Below are 19,166 nucleotides of genomic sequence, written 5' to 3'. Positions count from 1 at the left end.
AAAACCTTTTTCATGTTCCTCGACTAACTTGGCAGCTTGTGCTATGACTGAGATATCAGGTTTAGAATCAGAATCATTTTACATCTTCTATTTATAGCTAAGTACGGCAATTTTTATACACACATCTTGTTTCAACGGTTTTTAAGATAAAGTGCAAACCACAATCAAACGATCACACTAGTTTGCTTGCAGGGATGTAGAAGAAAACCGGTTGTGATTGTGTAGCAAAGGTAATTTTAGGGGTACTTTTCCAATGAAATAGCAAGCCTTTGGAAGCAAACAATCTGCAAAAAGCCGTTGCCCCAGTTTATGTGCAATCATTTGTGCAATCCCCCGTATTTGGATAGGCGACAATGTATGCACAGCAATGAGGAAGTAATGATATTTGTGTGTTTAATTTGTGATGAAATGCCGTTACCACGGCTGTTACAAGTGTAACTTTAATGCATGAAAATTTACGACCGTACAGGTACACAGTTGGATGTGGAGACCAGTGCGGTCGGTTGATCAACGGTACAACCACATTGGAACCAAGTAATTATTAATTAATATTAGATCTCAATGAGGATTTTATTTTTTGTATGCGTGCCATTGATAGTTGTTAAGGCATTGAAAATAAAATAAAAACCAGTAGAACAACAAAAAAATTAACTACATGTTTGCTAAGTGCCGTGCGTCGGCGTCTACTATAAGTTATCAGTATCGACGTAGCAGCGACATTAAGAATGATGGGGGTTTGCTTCAAATGCTTTACAAGATAAGTAGTAGTTGCTAATGACGTGAGACTTAAGAATGTTGCATGCAGGCATTGAAGAATGCGACTAATGTCAACTTCTTGCAGGATGTTGCCTTGTGGAGAAATACTTCGTTCGTTGAACATCCCTGTGCACCATTTGGTCGATAGCATAGTGAAGGGTTATGGTATTATCCTTAATAGATTACGGTTTTGAACTATGACCTTTACTACGACTACCTATGCAACTTGGACTTATATAACGTCATATGCTAAATTACAGTACAAAAGGAATACTTGCAACTTCCGATATGTATTTCATATACAGGCAATTCACTTTTATCGTATGTCTAGCCCAAACTATTTGTGTTCTATACGTCAAATCGGTTAGACTCCATCTATACCGTACAAAGAAATTGGGTTTAGCATTGATTCGATTTCAGTAATGCTTAGACGTGCAACTGAGCCCATAGTATTATTAGATACAACTTCTATAGGTATAGATGTTCTTCCAACTCCAATTAGAGTCCGAATGTCGTCATTAAGTTAACTACAACATATTCCTAGGATCTCTATTGTTAGGATACTCCAAGACGCATAACTTACATACAGGTTTATAGATTTTTAATGTTTACGTCAGCAAACGACACACTTTATTTGGTCTGACATAACCTTTGAGGATTCATTCCGTCCCATAAGTATTCAGCCTCAGATCTATAAAGTAGAGATACTAACTAGAAGTATATTCTGTGGGCCTCGATTAGCAGGCATTTTAAGCATTAATACTTAAGTACAAAATATTTGACTTGTATTACTAGTCTGTACCTTAAATACGACACTCTTTGTCTCCGGGTCAACTTCCTTTAGAGTACCCTTCATTATCAAATACAATGAATTACAGTCCTGATAAGCAAGACAGAGAGAACGGACAACGACCCCCCGCCCCAAGTCCTTTAACAGATGCGGGTAGTAGTCCTGGAGATGCTGGAGACACTTCGTTTGAAAGTGCTGCTGGGACTGGGATCACAGATAGCGAACTGTACTATGAAGACGATGATGTCAATGTTGATCCTATCCAAGTAGAAGAGATTACTCAAGAGGACAATGACAATTCTGCCACCAATGATACGGATGTTGATATATCGACACATACCACTATTTTGAATCTGAGTTCGTTGGACGTACCTGCTTCCGAGGAGAAGTCCGATGTATCCGAAGAAGTCGAGGAGCATCCAAAGGAAATTGAATTGGAGGAAGAGAATAAGCCTACGTTGCCGGATAAGACCCATATTAAAAGGTGGATAAACGTTCTAGTGGATGGTGAAGTGCTTGATGTTTCCCTGGAAATTGAAAGTTCTACTAACCAACAGAATATCACCCAGTTGAAGTTTATTAACAAATCATATGACCGGTCCTCCAACAATTTCTTATTACAATCGAAATTCAATCAATTGCGGCAAACGTTTGAAGCTAAGGATACAAATGCTAAAGATCTGATTGAACATGGAACGGAGAACATCAAGCGATCATTCAATGATGTTAAGAACTCCATCTCCGGGTTTGCTAATGGACCCACTGAAGGCTCATATACAGAAGCACCCACAAGCGAGATTGACTGGGATTTCTGGACAAGAACTGTTAGTAACTATGGCCTGGTGATCGAAGATGAGTCTGACGAATTGAGCAATGCTATTAGTAACGGGATACCAAAGGAGTTTAGAGGTATAATTTGGCAATTGGTTGCAAGATCTAAGAATAAGGAGATGGAAGATTTCTATGTCCAATTGAAAAAGGAACACAGTGTCCATGAGAAGTCAATTAAGCGAGATTTGGCCAGAACAAGTTTCTTCACTAATATCGAGAAATCAAAACAGGCAGATGAATTGTTTGAACTTATTAAATGCTACTCCATATTTGACTCCGAAGTGGGTTACACCCAAGGGATGATTTTCATTGGAGTCCCATTAATCATGAATATGTCTGGACCGGAAGCTTTTTGTCTTTTGGTAGCATTAATGAAAGACTATGGTTTCAGAGAATTGTTTGTGAAAGATATGAAGGGATTACATTTATTGTTGTATGAATTTGATCGCTTGTTGGAACTGTACTCGCCGTTATTATACAATCACTTAAGCAAACAAGGTATTAAATCATCCATGTACGCAACACAATGGTTCCTTACATTGTTTGCCTACAAATTCCCATTGTCGATGGTTTTAAGAATATATGATATGGTGATCACCGAAGGTCTTGAATGCATCTTGAAATTTGCCGTGAACTTGATGATAAAGAACGAAAATAGTTTGTTACGATTATCCTTTGATGAATTGGTTGATTTCTTGACAGAGAAATTGTTCAATATTTATGTTAATGAAGAATACATCGAAGAAAGAAGTCTGGAAGTTTCACCTTCTCAAGAGGGAAGGCGGCCTTCATTCTTTGGTGGAGTACTTGGTGGTACAAATTCATCTAAAATTCCAGTAAGAAGAAATAATTCTATTGATTCAATCTCAGGATCAAATTATTACAACTTGAATGAGCTAGTGAAGGATTCAAATACGATTAACATTAGTCCCTTTGAATTGAAGAAGTTTGAATTTGAATTTGAAAAGCTATTGAAGATAGAGAAACAAAAAGTTCAAAAAATAAATCAACTACAAGCTGAAAACGGGCAATTAAGAAACGAAATTAAGGAACTAGAAATGAAATATTCAGATATCACCAAAGAACATGCGAACAATGTTCAAAATATGGTTTATATCAAAGTTAATCTTCAAGAATGCAGTAATGACATTCAAGATTTAGAAGATGCAATTGCCAAATTGAAACAAAATATTTCCGATTACGAAACAAGCTCAACAGATGTTAACAGTTCTCTGCCTTCAAGAGATTCTGTCACCGATGATGAACGTACTAGAAGCGGGTCTGTGTCACTTGTTTCTAAAAATGCTCGGATTGAGGATGATATCACTGATTTATTGGCAATTAATGCCCAAGAAATGGAGAAGAATGCAACTCTTGAAGAAAGGTTGAGAGCATTGATATTAGAGGAAAAAGATTTGAAGTCTACTCTTAATAAGCATAAGAAAAATACTTGGTTTAAATGGTGATTAAGGGGACATTCATAAATATATATATTAATACACGTAGTAACAATCAGTTCATTAGGCACTTGGTCAAGGTAACATACTGGTAGTGTTTGGTCACGTGTATAGGGTTAATTGCCCTATTTGTTTGTCTAGTGAGATTCACTTTTATGTGCAGTATCTTTGCAATTGGTACCACTGAGCTTGCGACATCTGGTGAAAAATTTGAGACTTTCTTTTATTTCTACCTTTTGCTTGTTTCTGACCTACCACACCAAGTAACTAGATATCAAAGATGGCTAGAGGACCAAAGAAGCACTTGAAGAGATTAGCAGCTCCATCCCACTGGATGTTGGACAAGTTGTCCGGTGTCTACGCTCCAAGACCATCCCAAGGTCCTCACAAGTTGAGAGAATCTTTACCATTGATTGTCTTCTTGAGAAACAGACTTAAGTATGCCTTGAACGGTAGAGAAGTCAAGGCTATCTTGATGAACGAACACGTCAAGGTTGATGGTAAGGTTAGAACTGACACCACCTATCCAACTGGTTTCATGGATGTCATCACTTTGGATGCCACCAACGAAAACTTCAGATTGATCTACGATGTCAAGGGTAGATTCGCTGTCCACAGAATCACCTCTGAAGAAGGTGCTTACAAGTTGGCCAAGGTCAAGAAGGTCCAATTGGGTAAGAAGGGTGTTCCATACGTTGTTACACACGACGGTAGAACCATCAGATACCCAGACCCAGCTGTCAAGGTTAACGACACTGTTAAGGTTAACTTGGCTACCGGAAAGATCGATGACTTTTTGAAGTTCGACACTGGTAAGTTGGTTATGGTTACCGGTGGTAGAAACTTGGGTAGAGTTGGTGTTGTTGTACACAAGGAAACTCACCACGGTGGTTTCGACTTGGTCCACATCAAGGATTCTTTGGACAACACCTTCGTCACCAGATTGAACAACGTTTTCGTCATTGGTGAAGAAGCTGGTAAGCCTTGGGTTTCCTTACCAAAGGGTAAGGGTATCAAGTTGTCTATTGCTGAAGAAAGAGACAGAAGAAGAGCTCAACAAGGTTTGTAAGTTCTTTAGTAGTTTAACTTTCTGCTTGACTTCATTTGTATTTTAATCAATATATTTTTCATATTAATTTTTGTTGACTGTAGTGGTTATACTAAGTGGAGTCTTTTAGTTGGTGCACGACTTCTTGATAAGGGGACCGTGACCGTATCTTAAGATAAGGCAAGTTGTCGATGACAGGCTCGTATTATAAAACAAGAGCTCAAGGAGCCGGGCCAGAGTATAAACATGTACGTGTATATTTATCAATACTTGGCGGTGGTATATTTGTATGTGTCTTCTTGGTTCGAAGGCGCAACAAATGAAGTCACATCTGGGTCTAGACCTAATACGCCTACCATAGCACCAGGCTCACCACTAAGAAGACCACTAGTATGGAACGATATCAACTTTTTGCATACTACAGACACCCACGCATGGTATGGGGGCCATGAGCATCAGAAATCATACAGTGGCAATTGGGCACATTTCATATCGTTTGCTGAACGATTGAAGGAGAAGGCTCATAAGAATCACCAAGACTTGTTGTTGGTCGACTCGGGTGACAAGCATGATGGTAATGGGTTGAGCGATCTGACATCACCAAATGGAGCGTTGCTGTTGCCTATTTTCATGAAACAAGCATACGATATCGTCAGCATTGGGAACCATGAGATGTACTTGTGGGAGAACTTTGTTCAAGAGAGGGACGTTGTAGCTAAGCACTTTGCTGAGAACTACATTTCTTCCAATGTTGAGTTTGAAGTCGACGATGGCAAGTTTGAACCTGTCGGTCAAAGGTACAAGTATTTTGAGACAGAGGTTAATAATTATCGAATCTTAGCCTTTGGATTCTTATTTAATTTCACCAGAAATTGCAATGGTTCCAAAGTAATTCCTATGCGTGATGTTTCAGAGCTGGAATGGTTTTTGGATGCTTTGAATCGTCATTTGGGTCTGGTGGATTTGATTATCATCAATGGTCATACACCAATCACTCCAACTTGGGAAGAGTTTTATTTCATTCATAAGACAATACGGAAGTACTATCCCGACACGAAGATCCAGTACTTTGGGGGCCATTCTCATATTAGAGATTTTAGGGTCTTGGATGGTCTTCTGACGGCAATTCAAAGTGGTAGATTCTGTGAGACTGTTGGTTGGCTAAGCATTAATATGACAACAATTGCAAGAGCTCCAATTACTGAGATTTTCCATAGAAGTTACATAGACTTCAATCCCCTGTCATTCCTCTTCCATTCGGGGTATGAGAATGTTGATGATTTCATGACACCAAGGGGAACTGAAGTCAAGGCCCTAATTCATCGGATCAATGACCAACTAGACTTGGGCAAGGTAATTGGCTATGTTCCTCAAGACTATTATATAGATCGAGTCCCTCTGTCACATCCTCAGAATCTCTTAAAGTTGTTAACGGAGAAGGTGTTGCCTCTTTTAACGTACAATTCCACCATTCTGGAAAGAACAATCATTATAAATTCTGGGTCTTTACGTTACGACTTATTTAAAGGTGCTTATACCTTAGACACTCATTATATTGTGTCACCCTTTAGGAATAAATGGGTCAAGCTTACATTACCCAAACATATTGCTGTTAAGATCTCCTACATGTTGAACAAAGGAAGGTTTATCAACTTCAATTTGTTACCACTACATCATCAGTTTGAAGCATTCAGACAACTGAGAGTGTATCAACAACGTCAAGTCAATTGTGATGATAAGAATGACCAACAAAAAAATTTAACTTATGGTTACGTTACTCACGATGATTTCGGATCTAACGGTGATGATACTCTCCATATCCCCCTGGGGAACCACTTTGTACCTAATGTGGTTGAGTCACGTCAGTTCTATAACGATTTCAAGGGTGAAGATTTATGCGATGTTATCTTCTACGATTTTATAAGCCCTAATATCTATTGGGCATTGAATGCTTTAGGGTATCCCACAAAGGAAGCCGTTGGCTTTTATTCCAATGAATATTTGGGTCTATTACTAGATGAATATGCGAGAATTGAGTTAGAAAAGAAAGGAAAATAGTATATATATGCATATATTATTCTATATATCAATGACTGAATCTTGAGGCTTGTATGTTATTCGATAGTTGTAACTATTTATGACTTCATTCTCATCATTACTAAGTACAAATTCATCAACTACCATATTGAGGTCAAACCCAAACCATGACCCCCACAATGGTCTAACAGGTCGAGAGGTCTGTTCTGATACCATATCTGCGGTTTCTCCTAGTCTTGTTCTACCACTTTCGTCAAACCTAACCTTCCCACTTAATTGAATTACAAACACTCCACTTCCGGGGATAAGATGACAATCATAACTGTTCAATTGATGCTGGGTCAAGGGAGTCGCTAGCCATTTCTTTTGGAACTCCAACTTAATGGTGTCTGCCAATGGGAGAACAGGCTTACCGTTTATTATCACAGAACTAGCAGGTTTTAATTGTTTGCCAAACTGAAGTGCATACGCTTCAACATTGGTAAATTGAGCTTGCCCAGTAGTTGCTGATCTGTAGCATGAATCTAGAGACCCTAGCACCTTCTTTAAAAACGGTTCTATTGGCTGTGATGGGTCTTGAACTGGTGCCGACATTTGTTTAGTCAGTTTGCAGCTACGAACGATGATGGTAACCCCACTGGGTGTTAACTGATTTTGGTGATGGCGATACTGAAACTCTTGTCACGTGATGCAGTCAAGAGCGTGCCGACTTTGTCGCTCCTCAAGATGAAACGAATTTACTCTATTTAATATCACGTGATTGCTTCAAAATAGTACGCCTTTCTCCAAGGTGAATAAATCCGTTGAATTATTAAATGGACATGTTATATTAGAAGAGATACCTGTAATGTTAGCAGTGGTAGCAGCCTCAAACAGAGGACTGGATTGATTCATTTTAAGAGGTAGATAATTTATAAGAAAATGTGTTGTATTTTTAGGTAAAACTAAAAATAATTGAGAACAGTGTTGGCATCCTTGTGTAGTAAAGAAGTAATCCAAGAAATTGAATAGGAAATTGAGGATGGTTATCCAAATAAGTGAAGGATTACGTACTTGTGTTGATGAGTATAGAATTACCTGTTGAGTCATAATGATGAGCTGCTGACGTTATCTATGAAGAATAATTGAACAGTATTGAAGTGTACAGTACATTATTGTACTGTTGTATTGTACATATACTTAGTGTAAGACCAAGACTCAAATCTACATTAACTATCCCAATTAGGAATAAAGTATAATTGAAATGGTAAATGTTTTAGTATCCCAGATGAATGCTCATTGCATCAGAATTGGGAATCAAATGATCCCATTTATATCTTTGGGTAGCGTATATACAGGTTCGTAAAGAATGTTAGCCAGCCCACTTGATTTTGTGGACAATAACAAGCTGTAGCATATTCCCATTACGTAAGGCTGGATTAGGTATAGAAGAAGGCTGATGACAATTGATGAAGGCTGGTTACCTGGGATTCCCCGAAGGGAACAAAGAAACAGATCAAACAAATAAACAATCAAACACAGATGGCTGGGAACTATGATAACAAACATGCATGGTGTCATAATAAATTCTTCTATGTAGAGGAAGCCAATCAAGAGTAATGAGATCAATAGGAACTTGTATAATTTGATGGCTTGTTAGTTGAAATCATTTAAATATAAGGGAACTTCTCGATCAAATCAGTAGATTTGATACTTAATAATTAAATGATTCAGAGGTTAACTGAGGAGAGTTATAGGTTAATACAGACTACATCTTAAATCATCATATTACAACCTATCACATTACCTATCACATTATAACATATCATATTTTGACCAATCATATTATATTATATTATAACCTGTCATATTATAACGTATCACATCGTTAAAACTATACTTATATTGGAATCTAAGGTAATACCCCCCAAATCCAGTTAGCTCCCAACCTGAAACTGAACTTGCGGTTCATACACGAACGTTATCATTCAACAAACGATCTGACATTTCATCTATCCAATTAGGGAAAGTCGCGACTGGCAACAACAAAAACCGCACTCATCCCTAAACTCTGGTGACGCTATTGGCTATATCCGGACCACATCCGCAGACACAAACACAAACCCGCCCTAAACAAAGAGGTGGGATAACTATTTTTGGCTCATTTTGGCAGGTGCATATCACTTTTACATTGTCTGTGCCGATATTATTTCCTTTGCATTAGCCCTTGGTGCACACCAAGACGTACTAAGCCAGCCTTAATCCTGCAAATCCATTCCCAATCCAGAATATTAATTACCTACATCAGCATTACGAGAGTACGTTTACTTCTCCCTCTCCCTAATCCCCATTGATTCAACTATTTTGTGTCGATCAATTAGGTTTTGGTACAAGTTTATTTTTCACCACACCCCGTCTGCTTGTTATTATTCGATACACAATTTAGTTTTATTTTTTTTTTTTTTGATTTTGAACTCGAAATCAACAAGTTCCCAGCCCCGACTTAATCCCCCTTATTTACCAAGTCAAGACTAACATCAGACAAACAACATCAGATAAACAACATCAGACAATCGAACCAGATCATCAACCATAATTATCAGATACTCAACTCAATTCGTATACTGGTTTCAAATTAAACCCACTATGAGTTTATTGCTGTCGAAAATGATCAATAACCAACTAGATTCCTTCGAGCGAGGTCACTTAAGATCTCGTTCGTTTAATGAATTACTAAATCAATACAAATCTCATATCCATTCACCCAATCGTGCTGCTTCAGACTCCAAAATGATTCTTGGTGAATCAAATCGCCATCAGCAACATCAACAATCATCGCCTAGTGATTTGTCCCGTATAGATTCTTCCCTTAATGCATCTCCGTCGTTCATGTCAACGGGTGATATTTCCTCTGCTAATACAACGGCAGATGTATCTTTCATTTCAAGTAACAAACGGTCATTTTTAGAATCGGACAATGACACCTTAGGAAGTAATCTTGATGATTCTCCAACCATCAAAAGATCCAGAACTGCTCCTTTACTTCCTGCCCCATTATCTCCACCTGCAAGAGGAAGAGTAAAAAATAATATACTTAGATTGCACTCTCCCGGATCTCTTAGATCTCGGTCTTTATCTCCCCATAAGAAATTCTTTGAGGAAGGTCTGCTGCCTGCTGCAACTCACATGTTGCTGCTGCATTCGGGAACAACATCAGCACAATCAATGCACATTGAATCAACAACATCCCAGCCTAATGATAACCTTAAGAAGACAGTGAAACTACCTTCACTTTCAGCAGTGCTCGGAGATGTCAACTCCATTATTCCTTCTAGTACAACAACATCAACTTCCAAAACTGAGGTACCGATTGCTGCTGCTTCTATTTCTACTGCTCCAGTATCAGCTGCTGTGGAATTGGAACACCAACAACAATCAAGTGATTCCACAGCTTCTGCTAAAAAGCATATCACTCCAACGGTTTCGTTAGATTACTTTGACACATACAAACCTAACGACGAGAACTGGAGATACGAGTTGTTGGATTCCATTAATAAAGGGTCTAAACATTTTAACCTTAATCAATACAATTATTTGAACAAAAGCAGTAAACCAAGCTTTGATTCGAAAATTAGCTCCAAAATCCTCAAGCCAACATTACCATCGTTACATGCCAACATAGAACGCAAGATCAATTTCCCCTTTGAGTCGAATTATACTTATCTTAACAAAACTTATCTCACTGATGTGGCCAAGTATCCGGAATACTTGGAGCTTGCTCAATCTCTTGTGCAGTTATCTCAACCACAAACTATAAGAGAACAATCAACACAAACACAAGAAGCACAACACCCCCAGCAGCAACAACAAGCAACAACAACTGCTACTGTTCCAGACTCTCTGAGTTCTCCAACTTTGCCTTCTGTGTCTTCAAATATTATGCCAGTCGCTCCTCCAATTACTTCCACTATTCCACCATTCAGTCAACTATCTCCACAGATGCCATCTCCCAACAATAATGATCGTAACGCGAGTTACAGCTCTATAATATGTGCTCCTGGCTCCATGTCACTGTTCAACAACCAATCTCTTGCACGTCTACCATCATTTATACTGAGAGCTGCCACTACTTCAATTCCAATTGATGAATCTATAAGGGAAGCGTCTTCGACTGCTATCCAACAACCAATGGCTCCTATGGTAGTAGCTCCTACTGCTACTACACAAGGTTTAGCACCACCTCCTTCAATGCAACACCTTCCCCACCAAACACTTCCATCTTTGCCTACCATCACTCCTAGATCCACTACTACAGCTACCAGCATATCCATGTCTGGTTCTAATAATTCTTCCACACGTTTTGTCCCTGTATCCCCACCTCCATCTTCCTCCACGCTCAAGAAAGCAAAGGAAGCATTGATGAGGTCCCCTCCTAAGCACCACCATCATCCAAGAGTTTGTATCCTGTGTGGCTCCGAGCAGAGTCCATGTTGGAGACCCAGTTGGTCACTTAAGGAGGGACAATTGTGTAACAGTTGTGGGTTAAGGTACAAGAAGACTCTGGCCCGGTGTCTTAATGACGATTGCCGTAAAATCCCTGCCAAGGGTGAATGGAGTTTAATGCAAAGCAAGGGTAAAACCATGTTTGAAGATGGAATCGAAGGCTATGGTTGCTTAGAATGTGGTTGGAGAGTTGAAGTAAAGAAGTAATTTCGGGGTTAATGCTAGCGAGCCAGCCAACTAATGACGACTTTAAAACGTACCTTTATAAAGTGTACGTGAGTCCTTTTATCATTCGAAGAGGAAGAGCTTATACATAATTATATTTGGGTTAATGGGTTTTTATTTACGAGATGCTTCTTTTTTTATTTGTTGTTTTATTATTTATTTGGGTTATTATTCTATTTTACCTGGCACTTTTTTCCAATGTCGCTTCATTCGCTTCGCTTCTTCGTGCCTGAATTACTATTATTACTATGAGTTTTTTATCATTTAATGGAGAATGTTTAAATTATATTATCATGAACCAGACCTCGTAAAAGTTGAATCTAATTAGTTTTTCCGATCATATAAATATGGCATCTGAAGCCGAGTAGAGATTAATACTCACTAATGTATATGTCAATAAATGTCGCTTGGTGTATGGAAGGTTCCAGAAAAGCTCACCCATATGTCCTTACAAAATCAGGTTTGTGTAACCAAAATTCGTGATCCAAATCTTATAGATAATTTTGGCCACTTAATATAACGATCACCTGCCATGTGACAACATTCTTATCTACCATATCCATTACCATCAAAAATGTCTACCGATAAGATTTCTATTCACATCAAGGGTTCTGGGTCTGCCAAGTACGATTTTGAAATCGATCCCACCATCACGGTGTTGGAGTTAAAGGAACTTATTTCCGAACCAGCTTCAGTTACGTCCGATTGTCAAAGGCTAATCTACTCGGGGAAAGTATTAAAGGATACCGAGACTATTGCTTCTTATAAGGTTCAATCAGGTCACACGATTCATTTGGTTAAGAGAAATGCAAGTGCTGCTAGTGCTAGTGCTCCAGGTACTGCAACTGCAAGCAACACAACAGGGGCTGCTACCACCAATACATCAGAAACCAACAATAATGTACCTTCAAATATTGCTGCTGGTGTTGGTGCCTTCAATCCTATGGCCGATTTAACTGGTGCCCGTTATGCTGGATTCGGAGCCCATTTGCCCCAATTTGATGCTTCTATGTTTAACGATGCTGATCCTGATCAAATAACAAACATGATGTCTAATCCTCAATTCCAACAATCTTTGAATGCCATGTTGGATAACCCACAGATGTTAGATTATATGATAAACCTGAACCCTCAGCTAAGAGCCATGGGTCCTCAAGTAAGAGAATACTTCCAGAGTCCTATGGCAAGACAATTATTGACTAACCCTGAAGCTATGAGATCCATGATGTCTTTGCAAAGAGCTTTGGGTGGTGGTGCAGGTGGTGCAGGTGGTGCCTCTGCGTTTCCTGCCCCTGGTAATACTACTGCTAGTGAAGATACTACTAGTTCTGGTGCTCAAGCTAATGCGGGTTCTGCTCAAGCTAATCCTTTTGCTAGTCTTGGATCACTATTCCCGCCAGCTGGTGGCTTCGATTTCCCATCAGCTTCCCCAGCAGCTCCTGCGGATACCAGACCTCCAGAAGAAAGATTCGAGACCCAATTAGGTCAATTGAACGACATGGGATTCTACGATTTCGACCAGAATGTCGCAGCCTTAAGAAGAACCGGTGGTAGTGTCCAAGGTGCCATTGAATATTTGTTGAATAACCCGTAAACGAATATTCTAAACATATATTTTTATAATAATCAATGAATGTATATTAATGACTTTATGTTGGTGAGCCCAATCGGGGTTTTGTGTAACATGTTTCCTACATACAAGCTAATGTGTATAGAAAAAAAGCACATACCAAAACTGAAAGCAAACCGTAGAAAACATGAAAGGAAAGTTGATATAATTAACTATACGAACACCGACCTTTAGCGGTCGTAAATATACGAGAAGACATAAGGAAATATGACGGAAATAGATTTTTCCGTATTGGACTACCAATTTTCACAAGTTGTTGGCGCCATACTACAAGGCAAAGGGTATCATTATTCACAAGAGTTTCTTGACGAGCTTAGTAACCAAGGAATTCTTTATTTCCATGAGTTGATAACGACGTTAGCCAAATTTACTGCTCTTCAAAGAAGAACCCAGCCGTCTTTTAGTGATGTAGAAGTTACGTTAGCTGAACACGGAATTAAGGCATCTGAAGTTTACTATGCTCATACGGATTTACAACGACGAATATCCTCGGAGATAATTGACACGATCAATCAACATTGCTCAGACATTTCTAAAAGTTTAGAACAAGACCATATTGAATTTGACGAGTCAGATCCTTCTCATGCTTTTAGTAGTAATGAACAATATGAAATAACTGAATTGGTACCTCAACAGACATCCAGACCTCATTATATTCCTGATTATTTCCCCGAATTACCACCAGATTTCACATACCATAGCACTCCTCAATATATGAAGATGCTTACAGACATGAAGGAAATGAGACTTAAGTTAGTGGCCGAATCTAGAATGCAAGAGAACTCACTTTATGTGCTTATGGACGATGAAGAAATACGATGGAAGGAGAAGTTTGAGGCAGAATTAGCAGAAATTGTTGAAGATTCAGATATAGATAAATCCAGTGAAGATGAAGAGCGTGATAATATCATGAGTGATTCAGAAACTAAAATGAATACTGATGTGGAGTCCCCTATTCATGAAGTAGAGTTAGTTAAGGAGATTAAGAAGGATGGGTCTATCAAAGAGGCTGAGCCAGTCAAAGAGGTTGAGCCTATCAAAGAGGTTGAGCCAGTCAAAGAGGTTGAGACACCTAAAATAGTTGAAGCTCTTAATGGGGCCACTGTACCGGGAGCCACTGTACCTGAATCTGTTACGGTGGTTACAGAGACTCAGACCACTGCCAAAGTGGATAATGCTTTTGACGTGGTGGAATATGCAAAAAAGAGATTAAATCTCAGGCGAGAAAGAGAAGCAAGAATTGAAGAAAGTTTAAACAAAAGAAAGAGTAATGTTTTCATAAAAGCTGAAAAGTATTTTTCTCCGTATGCTGAGCAGCCAGCAGACGACAAGATCAAGACTGAGTTCCGGGTTTACTTGCAACAGGGGTTCATAACAGCTATTAATTCAATTCGAAAAGCTGAACTTAAAAAGAAGCAAACTATAGAAGAGATCCTAGCAGGGAGAGCCAAGAAGGAAAGAGAAAGAGAGCTTGAACGAGAGAAGGTACAATTTGGATTTACATTTCATGGAGATAACGATACTTCATCAGATTCTGAAACGGAGAATGTATTTGATAATCAAGCCTTTCCAACGTTTGGATTTGGACACGACGGTGACACCAGAGATGAAGAACAACATGAGCAAGATGAACATGAGCAAGATGAACATGAGCAAGATGAACATGAACAACATGAACATGAACAACATGAACTTCAAGGTAGACACGATCATATACTACACAAAGATGAACATGAAGATGGAGATAAACACGATTATGAACAACAACCATTAAAGGCGGAAATAGATCAAGAATTGGACCAGAACGAGGAATTCAATGATTCAAATGAAATAAAATCAAACAATTTGGAAAATCAAATTGGATTCAAAACTGTTAGCATTTTGAATCCACAAGATTCTGATGAAGATGACTTTCTTGAAGCTGAGCTTGAAAATGCCATGTTTGAGCATTCACAGACAGACGGCCATCCCAATATGATGGCTCCAGAAGGTGGATTACAGCTGGATTCTGATTCTGATGTGGATATGGAAGATGTATAGACACAGAAGAGAGGCCATAGACAGAACACACGTACCAAGCTACACTATCCTACTGTACAGCTAACCTGTAGAGCTACCCTTTTGTATATAATGCGATTGGACACGACCCTCCTGTCTAATGTACGGAATGCAATTCAAGGTTATCCAAACTAAAGCTCTAGACTATACACTTTGTGTCCCCATTTGGAATCTTTAATCAACAATGTCTTACAATAATAGTTCACTAATACAATCAAGTAAGACCCACTAATTACACAATAGTACTTATCCAGCACTTGCACAGCACTTGCACGCTAACGTTACAGTACCACTAAGCTACCCCTTTAAATTATACACTACCACCCCTACCAGTAACCACCGTACATCAACTGATTATATACAATAAACAATAATATATGGGACTCCGATGCCATGCCATCACATGTTGGGGTGGTCACGTGCGCAACAGACCCTGAAAGCGCAACCATAAAGTTAATTAAACAATCTTCTACGGCTGCCAACTCTTCTTCTATCTATCAATTGCAAGCATGACTGTGATTATTGCATCATTGTATGTATGAAATAGAAGCTTAACAATGGAAGCATTCATGGCATGTAATATTATACACTGTTGGATATGACATGATATATATTACATGTCACATTTATACATGTCATATGTATATACATAGTTGCTCTTATACTAACATTAACAGGTTCCTTCCTTATACTGTTCATTTCGAATTGGATAGTAAGACTAATGCCGACGACATCCAGTCTATAAAACGTATAGGTGAACCGATCTCCAGGGTCCTGACTCCTGTCCCTGTTGGTGTTGGACATGGTAGTGGTGGCTCTGGTAAACCGAAATCATCAACTACCTCCATTATCCCTAGTTCCAGGTTATCAACCCCAGTCATTGCTAGTGGTGGTGATGGATCAAATATCAACAGTAGCAGCAATTTGGGTACAGAGTCTCCATCAGTAGAGGATTTCTTTTACAGTAGACTTTCAGATCTGTCATCTGGTTCAATGGGACCCTCAGCCTTATCATCTCATTCAGCTGGTGCTGTATTAACTGCACCAGGTTATGGAACAACTTCTGCTACTTCTGCTACTACTGCTGCTACTAATTCAGGAGTTTCATCTTCATCTTCCTCTATTACTGGTGGTGGTGGCCATGCTCCTCAATTGGTACAACCTCGTTCAAGAGTTAGCAATCTTAAGATCCAGGCAAATGTAGTGGATCATAAGAAATATCCATTCCCTTCGGATAAAATAGGTGGTACCTCAGTCAAAATCAACAGATCTTCAACTAGTTTGGCATCTTTAGGTTCATCTAATCAAAGACGCTTATCAAGATCATTAAATGGTTCTGTATCCAATTTGGCATTATTAAACTCAACTGGTATGAAACAACAACAAAAAACAACTCGTCAGCCAAGTCGTGAACAACTTGAATTCGTTACTAATAATAATCATAGGGCTTTGCTTGAAGGTTTAAATGAAGATGATTTTGATTGTCAAGGAAGATTGGCTCCCTTTGGTGGGTTTTCAAACCCTAATATTGAAGACAACTTATTAAATGAAGAGAATATTTTTGAAACTTGTCCTTGGGAAATCGTATCTCATGCTAAAGGTAATGGATCTTTATATAAGGCAGCTAAGATAGCTCAAGATGGAGGAATTTTAGGAGATTATGCTTGGGTAGGTACCTTAGCTATGCCTACTGATGAAGTTCCAGATAAAATTAAAAAGCAAATTGAACAAAAACTTCATGAGGAATACAGAAGTGAACCAGTTTTCCCAGATGATGCAACATTTGATGGTCATTATCATTCTTTCTGTAAACAAATTTTGTCACCGACCCTTCACTACCAAATTCCGGATGATCCAAAGTCAAAGGCATTCGAAGATCATTCCTGGAAGTTTTACAAAGCCATGAATCAATTGGTGGCTGATAGAATAGTAGAGGTTTACGAAAGAGATAATAGTTCATTAGCACCAGAGGATCCACTGAATATTATTTGGATCCATGACTATCATTTAATGTTAGTTCCAGCTATGATTAGGAAAAAGCTTCCTCATGCCAAAATCGGTTTATTCTTTCATGTTTCGTTTCCTTCTTCAGAAGTTTTCCGTATTTTTGCTCAACGAAACGAAATGTTAAAGGGTATGTTAGGAGCAAATTCGATTACATTCCAAACAGAAGAATACGTCAGACATTTCTTTCAAACTGTTAGCAGACTTTTGTTGGCAGATATTAATGATGCAGGTGTCTTTTATGAAGGTCATTTGACGTTGGTTAATACAACGCCAGTTGGAATTGATGTTCCACAATTACAAGAAGAAGCCCATTCACCATCAGTTTTAGAATGGAGAAGAGCTATAAAGGAAAGATGGGGTGGTCAGAAATTAATTGTAACTAGAGATAAAGTTGACAAACTAAGAGGCATAAAGCAAAAGTTTTTAGCTTATGAAAGATTCCTCACTGATAATCCGCAATATTTAGAAGACACAGTTTTCATTCAAATTTGTTTAGGGGAACCTACAGATCCAGATTATGAAAGTGAATGTATGCAAATTGCAGGGAGAATTAATGCTAAATCAAAGAATCTTTCAACAATCCAGCCAATGGTGATTTTACAGAAGGAAATTGAGTTTGATCAGTATTTGGCATTGCAAGCTGAAGCTGATTGCTTTATTGTATCATCAATGAGAGAAGGTTTAAATTTAACATGTCATGAGTTTATCACTTGTGCAGAAGAAAAGAAATCTCCTCTTATTCTTTCTGAATTCACCGGTTCATCTTCCTTACTCTCATGTGGAAGACGTGGAGCATTGATGGTGAACCCTTGGGATATTAAAAAATTTTCTGAGCTCTTTTTGTATCTGTTGAAGATGGGTACAGATGAAAAGGCTGAACGGTGGCTGAATTGCTTTGCAGTCATTGATAAACATGATTCGAAAGTCTGGGTTGCAGATTGTTTGAAGACAATAAATAAAGCATGGAATTTGTATCTGTTGAAATCAGCCACTGACTTGCAACCATTGAATAAAGAGTCATTTCTTAAGTTTTACAACGTTTCAAACAAGCGTGAAGAACGAGTATTCTTTTTCAATTTTGAAACACCTGCTTCAGTGATGATTGTACCGGAAACCGAGACTTCTTCATATGCTACTGTATCTGGGAAGACTTTAGAACCCAAGCATTTAGATACTTTTTTAGCCAAGGTACTAGAGAACCCCAAGAATCATGTTTATATTTTCAGCCTTCTTAAGAAGAAGGATTTGGAAACCTTATATGGTAGATGTCTGAAAGTTGGGCTAATTGCTGAGAATGGAGGATATGTCAAGATAATAGGCAGTAAACTGTGGACTCCTATCACCAATGAAGCACATTTACAGAATTGGTTCCCAGTTGTCGAACGTTTGATCGAATCTAAAGTGGTGAGATTACCCGGATCATTTATGAAGGTTCAAGATTGCACTATTAATTTCGTTACTGGAGCTGTTGAAAATAAAGAGCGTCGGAATGATGCTCTAGGTGATTGTATAGCCCATATCCAAGAACTTCATCTGGAATCTAATGATGATGGTGATAATATACATGCATTACTTGTGAGGAATACAGTGATTATTCAAGAACATTTATTAAACGTGAAAGCTGTTGAATTTATCTTGAAACACTACAAGAATTCTCATAAAGTATTTTATTGTGGAGGAGATACCAATATCGACGAGACCATATATGAATACCTCAATCGAATTCCTGGGTCCATGACTGCAGTGGTGATGAGGACGAAGTCACATTCCAAGTCAATAGCAAGGTACAATATTTCTGGCACCAATGCCATGTTGAAAGTACTAGCATCCACTCCTCTGTCCTAA

General features: G+C 38.6%; 8 protein-coding genes across 8 annotated transcripts; 7 read left to right on the top strand and 1 right to left on the bottom strand.

Annotated features, from left to right (window-relative positions):
- Nucleotides 1-1,623: 1,623 nt before the first annotated feature.
- On the top strand, nucleotides 1,624-3,843 carry GYP5 (Gyp5p; the record flags this gene model as incomplete). Its single annotated transcript, XM_043195777.1, has 1 exon — nucleotides 1,624-3,843. One exon carries the CDS (start codon nucleotides 1,624-1,626, stop codon nucleotides 3,841-3,843), a length of 2,220 nt encoding a protein of 739 aa, XP_043049482.1.
- Nucleotides 3,844-4,114: 271 nt separating this feature from the next.
- RPS4A (40S ribosomal protein eS4) lies at nucleotides 4,115-4,903 on the top strand (the record flags this gene model as incomplete). The annotated part of the gene is made up of 1 exon (XM_043195776.1): nucleotides 4,115-4,903. The coding sequence occupies one exon, from the start codon at nucleotides 4,115-4,117 to the stop codon at nucleotides 4,901-4,903; it is 789 nt and encodes a 262-aa protein (XP_043049481.1).
- A 225-nt stretch (nucleotides 4,904-5,128) lies between these two features.
- Nucleotides 5,129-6,940, top strand: KQ657_005132 (uncharacterized protein; the record flags this gene model as incomplete). The annotated part of the gene is made up of 1 exon (XM_043195775.1): nucleotides 5,129-6,940. One exon carries the CDS (start codon nucleotides 5,129-5,131, stop codon nucleotides 6,938-6,940), a length of 1,812 nt encoding a protein of 603 aa, XP_043049480.1.
- Nucleotides 6,941-6,961: 21 nt separating this feature from the next.
- Nucleotides 6,962-7,513, bottom strand: MTR2 (Mtr2p; the record flags this gene model as incomplete). Its single annotated transcript, XM_043195774.1, has 1 exon — nucleotides 6,962-7,513. The coding sequence occupies one exon, from the start codon at nucleotides 7,511-7,513 to the stop codon at nucleotides 6,962-6,964; it is 552 nt and encodes a 183-aa protein (XP_043049479.1).
- Nucleotides 7,514-9,544: 2,031 nt separating this feature from the next.
- Nucleotides 9,545-11,608, top strand: ASH1 (DNA-binding transcription repressor; the record flags this gene model as incomplete). Its single annotated transcript, XM_043195773.1, has 1 exon — nucleotides 9,545-11,608. The coding sequence occupies one exon, from the start codon at nucleotides 9,545-9,547 to the stop codon at nucleotides 11,606-11,608; it is 2,064 nt and encodes a 687-aa protein (XP_043049478.1).
- Nucleotides 11,609-12,200: 592 nt separating this feature from the next.
- Nucleotides 12,201-13,220, top strand: KQ657_005129 (ubiquitin domain-containing protein DSK2; the record flags this gene model as incomplete). Its single annotated transcript, XM_043195772.1, has 1 exon — nucleotides 12,201-13,220. The coding sequence occupies one exon, from the start codon at nucleotides 12,201-12,203 to the stop codon at nucleotides 13,218-13,220; it is 1,020 nt and encodes a 339-aa protein (XP_043049477.1).
- Nucleotides 13,221-13,463: 243 nt separating this feature from the next.
- On the top strand, nucleotides 13,464-15,296 carry KQ657_005128 (uncharacterized protein; the record flags this gene model as incomplete). Its single annotated transcript, XM_043195771.1, has 1 exon — nucleotides 13,464-15,296. One exon carries the CDS (start codon nucleotides 13,464-13,466, stop codon nucleotides 15,294-15,296), a length of 1,833 nt encoding a protein of 610 aa, XP_043049476.1.
- A 527-nt stretch (nucleotides 15,297-15,823) lies between these two features.
- On the top strand, nucleotides 15,824-19,166 carry TPS3 (trehalose 6-phosphate synthase/phosphatase complex subunit; the record flags this gene model as incomplete). The annotated part of the gene is made up of 2 exons (XM_043195770.1): nucleotides 15,824-15,846; nucleotides 15,992-19,166. 2 exons carry the CDS (start codon nucleotides 15,824-15,826, stop codon nucleotides 19,164-19,166), a joined length of 3,198 nt encoding a protein of 1,065 aa, XP_043049475.1.

This window comes from Scheffersomyces spartinae, assembly GCF_019049425.1.
Source record: "Scheffersomyces spartinae strain ARV_011 chromosome Unknown scaffold_9, whole genome shotgun sequence".
NCBI classification, from domain to species: Eukaryota; Fungi; Ascomycota; class Pichiomycetes; order Serinales; family Debaryomycetaceae; genus Lizanozyma; species Lizanozyma spartinae.
Note: the sequence above shows the minus strand (reverse complement) of the source record. Positions and strands in the feature narration are given on the sequence as shown.